At 35.7% G+C, this 11,933-nt stretch overlaps 1 protein-coding gene across 11 annotated transcripts; it reads right to left on the bottom strand.

Moving 5' to 3' along the window:
- Positions 1-2,387: 2,387 nt before the first annotated feature.
- On the bottom strand, positions 2,388-11,393 carry LOC147399792 (receptor-like serine/threonine-protein kinase NCRK). 11 transcript variants are annotated; one of them, XM_086445280.1, is made up of 13 exons: positions 10,904-11,391; positions 9,228-9,261; positions 8,953-9,000; positions 8,077-8,309; positions 7,766-7,867; positions 7,323-7,442; positions 6,859-6,981; positions 5,680-5,952; positions 5,197-5,438; positions 4,105-4,404; positions 3,655-3,891; positions 3,188-3,415; positions 2,389-3,074 (listed from the first exon to the last, which is right to left on the bottom strand). In XM_086445280.1, exons 5-13 carry the CDS (start codon positions 7,833-7,835, stop codon positions 2,748-2,750), a joined length of 1,920 nt encoding a protein of 639 aa, XP_086301406.1. In that variant the 5' UTR covers positions 7,836-7,867; positions 8,077-8,309; positions 8,953-9,000; positions 9,228-9,261; positions 10,904-11,391; the 3' UTR covers positions 2,389-2,747. The 11 variants fall into 11 exon arrangements, with proteins under 11 accessions (XP_086301414.1, XP_086301406.1, XP_086301413.1 ...); XM_086445287.1 differs by having other exon boundaries at positions 8,223-8,309; XM_086445282.1 differs by lacking the exon at positions 8,953-9,000 and having other exon boundaries at positions 8,077-8,103; positions 8,223-8,309.
- Between the last annotated feature and the right edge of the window lie 540 nt (positions 11,394-11,933).

Below are 11,933 nucleotides of genomic sequence, written 5' to 3'. Positions count from 1 at the left end.
GATTGGAGAATCCTATTATGATATCGAAGTCACTTTTCTCTATTTCTTTTTATTAAAATCCTTAGAACATATTTTCTTTTTTCTAAGATTTGTTCCTCGGGAAAAAAAAATCTTCTCTTAAAATTTATTTTCACTTTCTTCTACGATTTCTTATTTTTCAAAGAAAATTCTTTTCTATGCTCTACTCCTTCCTCTCTTTTCGTTTAAATTTTTTTTTTTCACTTTATAGGTTTGCTCTATAATTGAAGCAAAGGCATGAAGATCAATTGATAAGGAGTTATTATGACTGATCACCATTGCGTCCAAATCCATAGACCCATCAAACACCTATTTTATCATAAAAATCAACCCATTAGCCCAAGTTCAAAATCCGACCAACTTCTACAAGCAGATCCATGCATTTATTCCTATCATCAATTTTGTAGGGAATTTAAAAAAAAAAAAAAACCTTCATTGCTTGTGGATATAAAATAGCCCAAGGTTCACTTGGGGGATTTCAAAAAAACCCTAAGGGTATGTTTGATTGCATGGAAAGTCACTTTCCATGGAATTTGAAATCCATGGAAAATTAGTTGTAGAAAATAGGTAGGGTTGGAAAATCAAATTCCATTGTTTGATTTCACTTGGATAAAATCATAGAAAAAATATGAGAAAAAAGAAGAAGAGGAAAAGGAAGAAGAAGATGAGAGGAGGGGAGAGGAAGAAGAAGATGACGAGGAAGAGGGAGGGGGGAGGATGTGGCGACGGTGGTGGCGGCGACGGCGACGATGACGATGGCAGCTGTGACGGTGGCGGCGGCGACGACGGAGGTAAGTGACAAAGATGGGGGGAGACCGTGGTGGTGGTGGTAGCGAAGGAGGTGAGGGATGGAGAAGAAGGAGAAGAAGAAAAAGAAGAAAAGAGAGAGAGAAAAGGTGGTCGGCAACGGAGTCGACGGCGACGGCGATGACGACGACAGCGAGGTTAGTGTAATGGTGGTGGTGGTGGTAGTGGTAGGGAAGAATTGAGGATGAAAAATATGGGTGGATTTCATTTTCCCACCCATATGGGTGGGAAAGTGAAATCCATTATTTAGTAAACTTTTTGAATGGGGTGGAAAATAAATTTCCATTTCCATGTACAATCAAACACTTGAAAAATGTCATTTTCCATGGAAATTGATTTTCCACCCTATTTTCCATGTGCAATCAAACGTACCCTAAATCTAATTGACCATTATTAGCCCACAATGGAGGCATGGCATGGCCAGTATTTGAGCCCATGATGGAGCCAACATCGAGTCCATTTGAGATTAAAAACCTTTTAGTTTCATTTTGGCTTAAACCGAACATGACGCAATTGAGACCCATCTAAGTTGAGTTATTTGCTCTTCTACGAACATTTTAGTCGGCAAACAAGCACTGAAATTATTTATAATCTCATAAACAAAATGCACTTATCTTAACAAGCTCAGAATACTCTTTTGATCACTAGAAGTGCAAACAAGTTGTTAAGATTTCCTTTATTTTCTACAAAAACCCTCTTAAGGTTACTGTAACTAATCAATCTAGTTATCAAAGAATTGATACAATCTTATATCTTATGACTTCTAGGACATGACCCCTTCATGACAAAGGCCATCAATCCAACATGAAAGTATCAGCTGTTAAAGCCCATAAGGCCCTTGAAAGCTTCCCAGGAGAGGCTTGCCCCCGTTTTATACATTGCACATCTCAATAGTGCTCAGTCGATGTGGGACTATTCTAACACTCCCCCTCACTGCCAGGGTTAGAGACACTTGACTCTCCCCCTCCACATAGGGTTGGATATAACCCACCCATCTTGAGGTACACCTGCTTTGATACCATGTCAAAAGCCCATGGGCCTAACACTGGCTTGCAAGGTTGCCCCGACTTTATACATTGCACATCCCAATTGAACCCACGCGATGTGGGACTATTCCAACATCAGCATCTGAAAGGATCCCTCTACCCATAATCTTGAGAATCTCAAAGGCAAATAAATTCCAGTGTCCCTTTGAATGTCCAAGGAGAAAATTATTAAATGCAACCGATCCTCAACACTTTTTTCATTAATGAGTCGTGCTGGAGTAACATTGAAATTGATATCGTTTGGGACAATGGTGTGCATAGAAGCATAGATGCTTCTCGCTTGTATCTCGGTGAAAAGTATCTATCGTTCTATAGACACATCCACATCAGCAATGTCTGAAACGATGTCAATTTCAATGTTACTTCAGCATTTTCCTTCATCGAACATTGGGCTCTAAGCACCGACAAGTGATCTTTCTATTACACTTCGCTGTGGGATCCAAAGCTAACAAAATAACCAAATTAACCATTTTTTTTTTTTTTTTGACAAAACACAAAGGTGATCAGACAGTGCTCATGCATAGTCTCCCCTCACTAACCTTAACAATAACAAGCTGTCTTTCTAATTAACATTATTGATTTAAGTCTGTAATGGCGTTGCAACCTTTCTTTCCACAAAACTATGTACATTGGAAAAAACAAGTATATGTACCCGAAAATAAAATAAAAAAACACTCAACCAGAACACCCTCTTCACCACTGAAAATAGATGGATTTGTATTCATGTTCTATGTCAGATGACAGATTCTGAATTTCATTCACCTACCATTGCATGGTATGAAGTATGAACATCTATGGACATTTTTTTGCCATGTTTTGGCCAAAGCTTCTTAATTCTCTCTCTCTCGAGTATAGTAGTACTAGTAGTGAAGTATATCAGGGAGTCTGAACATTTGCCTGCCAAAATGATTCGAGTCGGGGTTCCGTTAAGTCCACTGTTTCGTCATCAGGGGCATGCCAACTCCTAGAGTTTGAAGATAAGAGAATCAGTCTTTCTATATACTCGGCCGACAACATTGTGTCACCAACTTTCATGCTGTCTTCAACACAGAGAGTACGGTCTGATGTTAGTGGCAACGAACACCGAGCAGACCATCTATCGGATGTCATTTTCCTTAGCTCCGCTGCATCAATCGGACCCTCAGCCAGTTCCCCATACTTCTCCATTTCTGCTAAGCCTTTCATGCTACGAGAGGATAAACTCTGCATGAGAAACATAAACATACAATGAACAACATTATTAGATATAGCATGATCATTGAGCAAAATTGAAACAAAATAATCTAACAATTAGAAATTATTTAAATATATATTACCTGAAAATGATTTACACGGAAATTTTGCCTCATAGATTTATCAGGTGCAATAGTGGAAAGGATAAGAACAACCTCACTCATAGTTGGTCGAGAATCAGGATCCAACAAAAGGCATTCTTTGGCTAAGAAAGCCATTATCTGCATTTCTTCTTCGGGGAAGTCCCCTTTTAAAAGTGGGTCCGACAATTCTGCGATAACTTGCTTACGGTCCTGTAAACGAGGAGTAGCCTACAATGATAATGAATGTATTAAAAGCCGAATCAATAAGTAATCAATTTTCAATTGTTCCATGGAAAAGAATGATTATATGGGTATGGAAGTATCCATGTTTGACAAAGATCTAAATTGAAAAAACCAACTTCCCATTTCATGCATCTTCGATTCTATCTCATACATAACTAACTTGGTCATCTAATAAAGCAAGAATCATAGTAACCTTGCCCACAAGAAAAAAAGTATTTACTTACCCATAAAACAAGGCTTTCTTCTCGTTTATTGGATGATTTATGAATGGGTTTCCGACCGCTGATCAACTCCAGAAGAACCACTCCAAAACTGAAAACATCCGACTTAAGAGAGGCTCTTCCAACAATTGCATACTCTGGTGCAAAATATCCAAAAGTCCCCTGTATTCTTGCCGGAGAATTGGAACAGCTGGGAAGGTCATCAATTCTTACATGTTTGGCCATACCAAGGTCAGTAATCTGCACACATAAATGAACCATAAAGAATGGTGAAATGCTTAACATGTCTACCCTTTGAGTAAATAAGTTAGAAGTTGAACTCGAAACAGCAGCAAATGATCTCCAAGTCCAGCCAAAGCGACTAGGAAGCATTCCAAGGGAACATAAGCTTGTTATCATTTCTTGTGATATTTGTGATTTCCTAAACTATATGAAAACATTAGAGATACTTACTTTAGCTCTCCACTTATCATCTAATAGAATGTTGGTTGACTTGACATCTCTATGCAAAATCCTCGGTGCAGCAGCTTCATGAAGATATTCCAAGCCCCTTGCAGCTCCAAGTGCAATGCTAACACGTGTTCCCCAGTCCATGGGTTGTTTCCCTTGAACCCCATCAAGACAATCTCTCAAATTACCATTGGACATGTATTCAAAAACAAGAAGTCTTTCAGAGTGTCGTCCTCGGGATTCTGAACAGTAGCCAAGCAAAGGTACCACATGACAGTGGTGGAGTCTTGATATCAGTTCAATCTGTGGAAACAACGGAAAATTGTGAAGGTTAAAAAGCAACATTATTTAGAAAGGGCATTTTCGTTAAGAAAACAGGAACAATGGAGAACATAAAGGAACAAAACAAGATGCAATCACACAGATTTTATCTGGTTACATCAAGATTGAGGTACATCCACGGATCACACCGATTCCATTGTGAAGAGAAAACTCGCAGGTACATATTACCTCCTTTCACCTATATATATATATATATATATATATATATATATATATATATGTATATACACCCCAAGAAAACCTAACTAGGGTTTTACATAATACCAATGAAATTACAAAAATACCCTTGGGACAATTTCTTCACTTTCTGGCAAGGGGGGCACTGGTCCCCCTCCAACCCCCCAACGAGCTCAGCGCCGAGCTTGACCGGACGCATGGCTTGATTAACAGTACTCCTTGCTAAGCAGTACCAGTAGGCTCCACAAACCATAACAATTTGAGTAATGATTTTCTAACTCCCCCACGTGGCATACTCAAAATACTCTCCTAATGTGGCATGTACTAGACCATAGATCTTTTTTCCTCAGTATACACAACTGCACATATTTATGGGGAAGTGAAGATGTGTATCCTGAGGCATAAAATCAATGGTTCTAACACATGCCACGTCAGGAGAGTATTTTGAGTATGCCATGTGGGGGAGTCAGATTATCACGACTCCAAGAATTTTGTTGTTCCTATCCTGTCGAGATGTTCGGAGGACAATAATCTAAATAACTAAAAAATGAAAAATGTGGCATTTCAATGGAGTACCTCAGTTATAAATGCAGAGTCTGCCTCTGGCCCTCCATGAGTTTTTAGTCGCTTAATAGCAACCATTCTACCATCTTTGAGCTGACCATGGTAAACATGGCTGCTTCCTCCAAGCCCTATCAGATTAGAACTTGAGAACTTATTAGTTGCTTGCTCTAACTCAGAGTATGAAAATTGGACGAGTGTTGAAGGTATGGTTCCTCTTTTGCTTCTAAACATAAAAGATGGGTTTCTTATACACCCTGAAGAAAAGATGATAAGATTAGAATTGATTTGAGTACCAAAGTGAAGTTCAGCTTAATAATAGTACATTGAGTGGTATATGGAATGTAGAATGGATTATAATTGTTGAACTTGTAGAAATAAACAGACCTTGAGACAGTTGAAATATTTTTTTTAGAAAGGGAACTCAATGCATAGCTACAGCTCAAGTCCTTCAAAGCGGAAAAAAAAATGGGTTACAAAAAAAAGACACTAATTTACCTGTGAAAGAATTAACTGTAGAATTTATAATAATGTTGGACTCTGGCAATGAAGTAGACCTGTGGCTTATTAGGTTGGTCATGCTGTTGCAGCTTGTGTTTTTGTCCGATGAAGATACTAGTGGTGGAAGAGGACATTTGTCCCTTCGATAAGCATAGCATCCCATAGAAGCAAGAAATGTTAGAGTTGTGAGTATGACACTCAATAAGAGAATATACACAACAACTTTGCTGGAAATGTGCTTCCTTGAAGATTTGGGTTCGCTGGAAGAATCTGTATAAGAAGCATTTAACCTGTCATTCTACTACAAAAATAAGGCCTGCATCTTCTAAATCTATGTGTAATTAAACTTCACATAAATATTAGAGAAAATATATGGTTAGCCTAATGTTCATCCTCATTGAATCCTACCACTATGCCTCAAAATCCACTGGCACATCTATTGGGAACTTCCCATTAGATGGGAATCTCTTGGATGTGCCATTTTAACTTGTAAGAGCATTGTTCCATTTCATTCCTTTGCAATAATTTGCGCGGAGCATCATTCATCTCGTATAAGTTACTCCAAAATGATTAGTTTTTCTTTTCTTTTTTCGATAAATGGACTGTGAGTGTCTTCTTGATCCTCATTTTATCATCTCTCGTAATATCAGTGTATTCTCGAATGTTTTGGCAATAATTCTCTAAAGAACTCTAATTAGTGTATTTTTTACATGATATCTCCACGTCTAATTAAACTTATTAGAAAGATTCTGTTTTATAATTTAGCAACGTCTAGGGAGAAGTCCAAGCTTAATACCTTGCCTAACATCTCATAGTATGAATGACAAGAAATGCATATTAAGGCCCATAATTTAAAAAGAACGAAATTTGGGGAAACATTTTTAATTTGGGCGTAAAGTGACAATAAATGATTTTTAATTTTTCTTTTTGAGAATTTTTTTTATGACAATGAATTGAGAAAAATGTTTATCAGGTTTGCAGGGTATAGTCTCATCATTATTTTTTCAGTGTTTGCAAAACATCCTTGCCAGTATATGAAGAGTTAAGATTAGTTAGGCATACAATATATTTTTTAAATGTTTGGGGCATTATTTCATATTTGTTAACTAAAGAAACACTTCATGAATCTTACAATCCAAGATTTGAATCCAATTCATTATGGTTTTGAAAGTTTACCAGAAGTGCAGTTGCAGGATGTAAAACAATTGTCATCATGGATGCTGCCTGGTACATTGGGGAATCCTTCAGCAGCACAAAGACATGTCCATCTATCTCCACTTGATCCTCCTGCAGCTTCTTCTGCCATAAGTAATGCATTTAGTATGATCAAAATATGACCTAAAAGAATATTTTCTCACCTACATATTTTAGGAACCTAAAGAACATAGTACGCATTTTCTTCATATTTTATATTCTGTCGGGAATTTTCCTTAGAAACAAAATCTGTGAACAGGACTAGATTTTTTTCCCATCCACATAATATTAAAATATTTCCCTATATAATTCCAGATTTTATTGGATTGATGATTAGACTTTCTGAGATTAACTTCTTTTTTTTCTCATCCATTATAGACAGAAAAAAAAAAATTAACGAAGTACCACATAAATACATCACAAATTCACAATGATAAGCAATATACCTGGACTGCAGTCACAGGATGTAGAACATTTAGCTGCAACAGCGGAGGTCTGATTTCCTTGATGAACAGATGCACATGAACATGTCCATTTGTTTATACCAGATCCATTGGGAAGTTCATCTGTCACCAATGTGTTAAAACAATCAGAAAGATTAGCTAGCTTGGAAGCTGTTCATGGAAGAAACATTGTCTACATAAGGGAGGATTAAATTTATAGATGGTTTTATAATGCAAAACTCATATATTTAAAACAATAGAAAAGGCGTTTTCAGATTAATCGAAAAGAGATTAATTAGTTAAATAAGATACAACTGAGTAGAACATTGGGACAATACAACCAACACCATATTGCTACATACAGCACACGTTCTCGGATAAACTGAGGGTTAATGTTATACTTCATCAAAGCTAAATTATAAGAGAGAAGTGTCAAGCATACTAACCACAAGAAATGCATTGAAACAAGATTACGCTAATGATACAAGCAAGGGAAAATTCCTCTTGGGTCTTCATTTCTTCGGTCCAAACGTTAAACCAAAAGAAGCCTGTTAGGAACATTTGGTAATTAGTTTTATAAAGATTTTCCTTGAACTTCCATTAAATTACAGAAATATATGTATTTAGCAAGGCAACTACCATGAGAAGATCGAAAATTTTATAAATGAACTGCACTAATTTATTGTCATAATGAGTGGCCTGATCAATGACCTAATTTCAGTTATTTAAAAATGGGAACTGAAATTTTCTGTCTTACCGGGAGAAACAAAGGAAAGAGTTTGCCCTGCATTTACATGTTGGAAATTTTGAGAATCTCTATTTTAGCTAATAGAAGCAGATCTTGGTCATTGCTGAAAATGTGGAAAATGAGTGTGGGGGGATGATTTAAGAATCTAACAAAACCTTCATGAGTGATAAGATATATCCTCTTCAAATGTTCTTGACCTCAGACCTTTCAACCTTCACAAGAAGACGATACAACTTGCAATTCTGTCGAAGGACCAGAAAAAAAAGAAAAAGAAAATAATCAGAGTGGCAAGGAAAAGAAATACAAGAATTATTAAAGACCAAGAAATGAAAATTTCATGTTAAATATGCTGAGCTCCTAAATTAGAATCTACCTTTGAGGCCATAGTTTTTCTAGAATTTTGACATCCACGAAGCATTGACATATACATCCGCAAAAGTAAAAAAGTAATAATTTGTGATAATCATGTTTGGCCAACCAATTAAGAGAAAACACATATCTGGCCAACTACATACTGAAAGTTCAAATTACTTTCAACTTAAAAAGCCCCTAATTCCTTCTAGACGCAACCAAGGCCATACTTCTTCTTTCTACTATGTGCATCTACAATTGTCAATAACTGGTTGAACCAAAAGATTTTGGGTTCATTATCATTGTCTCTAAATGCCTTTTTTCCTACTATACAAATAAAAGGATATTGTTGTCAGTCATCTTCAATGAGAATAACTAGTTCTGTTTCCTTACTTTTTCTTCACTAAAATTATCAAACAAAAACTGTTTGAAGGAGAACATAAAATAGCTACCCAAATACATAATTTGTGAGAATCACATTGTTTCACTCTAGTATTAGAAATTTGGAAACAGAGTAAGTGAAGCAAACAACACCTCAAGCTTTCCCGAAGAGCTTAAACAGCAGTTCTTCAATGGAGAAGACTAAGAACAGCAGACAAAATTCAAACACAAACATTAATTTGAAAGAAAAACTTTACCCAAATAATGAAGAAAGTTTGATATTTCCAATCTGAGCAAACCAATCACCATTAATGAAAAAGGTTATAGTGAGACTAGACAATTTGACAGCAACTAAGTTTGATAAAGATTGATGGGTTTTTCAGATAATCAAAACATAAATAGCTAGAAAAAGCACTCTCATTGCTCACCTCTCTAAATTCTGAAAGCAGGCCTTTGGCAACCCTATAGAAGCACACCAACCAAGTGTAAAAATAAAAAATAAAAAAAGGGAAAGTTTTCAAATTTTCAAAACTTAGTAAACCAACCGTTAAAAAAAGTACTTGGCTTCAAAGGTTTTATTAATGAATTTAATTATCACTGGTGCACCTGCACCACCAACTGCAGTGTCGGCTGTTAGGACATGCAAGACAAATATTTGGGTTAGGAGGGGTGGATGGGAATTAAAGATAAGTCCTCACTAATGACCGTTAATGTGGCGGGTACAAGAAACAGTTGGGCCCATCGTTTCGGCCTTGAAAACAGAACAAATCACATGGAGAAAGATCGTGACCGTTACGATCAATGCCTATCAATGGTGGGTCCCACTGCATGCGTGCCATGACTATATGGGACAATAATAATTTCTTAAGGGTGATTTGGACATCTTCATATTTGTCTTTGAGACATTGGGGCTGAAACTGACGTAACTCTTGACCTACGTCTTTCATGAAATAAAATAAAATGACCTAAATGCCCTCATCTTCAACATTTAGTAAAAAAAACCTCTTTATTTTCATTTCTTAAAAAAGCTGACTCACTGAAACATAGGTTGAAAATTGAAAATTTCCAATTTCAACCCATTATTCATCAAATATTTCACTCCAAACGAGAAAAATATTGGACTTTTTTAATTAATGGCACACGTTAAAGTGCAATACATACACTTGGAAAATTGAATTTTGTACCAAAAATGCCATAAAAAATTATGTTTTTTATCAAAATACCCCTATATGCTTATTCCCAAAGTGTATTTATTGCACTTTGACACATGAACAAAAACCAAAAATATTTACCATATAATACAAGAGTAAATATTTTTTTGTTTTATAAAAATAAAAAATTTCTCCGCTTTAACTGAAATATTTTAATTCATAAAAAAATAAAAAATTATCATTTTGAAATAAAAATGAATAGTGCATTGAAATGTTAATTTCATAATTTATTTTAAGTTTTGAAAATTTCCACTCTAAAAAATCCATTATCAAGTTAGTAACCTCAAAATCATTTTCAATCTCTTATAGAAAACCCTTGATTTTTTTTTACCTAAAATTCATCATTATCACAAAAAAAGAAAAAAAAAACTCTATCTTGTTCTTGAGATTTGAAGGTTGAAGGTAATAGAAAATGCTAGTAACAAAATTAACTCGCTAAAGGGTGAGTATGATAGGTAGATATGGAAGGTGAGGGCATTTAAGTCATTTTCTCAGTCTATCAACAAGGAAATCATAGGGGCATCTCAAATTTACTAAAATTTGGAGGAGGCATGTCTAAATCACCCCATTCCTTAATTCACCACGTGTTTGGTAATGGTTCGTACTTGGATCAAACTTGTTGCAATTTTCCTAGAGATTAGTTTCATTAAATGGTAAGCTGTAAGAAGCATCTTTCAATTGTATCCGTACTTTTGACGGACACGTCTGAGACTACAGAACTAATGAGTTAATACGAAGAAAATATATCGAATCGCAACCGTTAATTCTTCTGAGTTAAAAAAAAAAATAAAGCCTGAAATTGATATTTCTATAATTCTTCTACCGTAAATCATAATCTCATGAAACGCCGAATATTTAAAAATACGTTAAAAAAACGCAATAAATAGGCGTACCTTTGCGAAGCGGACGGGCAACCGAACTGGTACTCTTTTAAGAAGACGAACAGCTTCAGAGTTAAGATTTAGATTTGGATTTCAGGCTTCTAGGATTTCTGAGAAAAGAAGAAATTTGATTCCATGATTTGAAAAAAAATTACAAGAACGATCGAAAGAGATGTGTAAGATAGATTGAAACCGAAGATAGAGGTCCAGTGAGAGATAGAAATTAAGTTGAAATAGATTGACAGAGGTTCAAATTGGAGCTCGAAAGCAAATGCATGATGAGAAAATCAGATCGAATTTTAAAATGCGACTCATTAAGATCATAAACACTTCAATAGGTAAGAATTCGCAGAAAAGCTCTGTAGAACAACTGAGATTTTTAGTCGAAAAATCACTCTAAGAAACGCAAGATATGAAGGAATCTTAGACTGGTTATTTCGATCTGATTCTCGAGAAACAGAGTATCAGAAGCTTTTGAGAGAGAGAGAGAGAGAGAAAAGTGGAGTACCGACTTCAGTACGTGAGACAAGTGGCGTCTGCGGTCTGCTTCAATGAGAAGATGGGCTCGCATAAGGGCCCAATATGATTGACTTTTCTTTCTCTCTCTACCTAACCTCATTAAGTTTAAGAAAATTCTAATGTCAAACGAAGTTTAGAGGCAAAGGATCAAACGTACGATTGAGATGAGAAGATATTCATCAAAAAATAAAGATTGATCGTTATAAAAGCTTATGTTTTTTCCTTTTTTTAATCTTTTTCTTACTTTGGATTCCCAAGCTAGAAATATCCTAGAGTAGGTATGAATTGATGGACCTGTCCCACCTCACACAATAGTTTGAAAAAAAAATATATGGGTGATTTAAACAAACCCCTCCACATTTTGATTAATATTAGAGATACTCCCTTATTTTCAAACCAATGATATACCCCCTTTCGATGGGAGAGCCAAGATTTTGCCCATGTATAGGGCAGGTTAGAGTGAAAAAAATATTTTGTGAGAGTACTTAAAAGTGCTAAAAAAATAAAAAAAAATTATTATTAG

Source organism: Akebia trifoliata, chromosome 6 (assembly GCF_017979445.1).
Source record: "Akebia trifoliata isolate Shusen 1 chromosome 6, ASM1797944v1, whole genome shotgun sequence".
Classification (NCBI taxonomy): domain Eukaryota; kingdom Viridiplantae; phylum Streptophyta; class Magnoliopsida; order Ranunculales; family Lardizabalaceae; genus Akebia; species Akebia trifoliata.
Note: the sequence above shows the minus strand (reverse complement) of the source record. Positions and strands in the feature narration are given on the sequence as shown.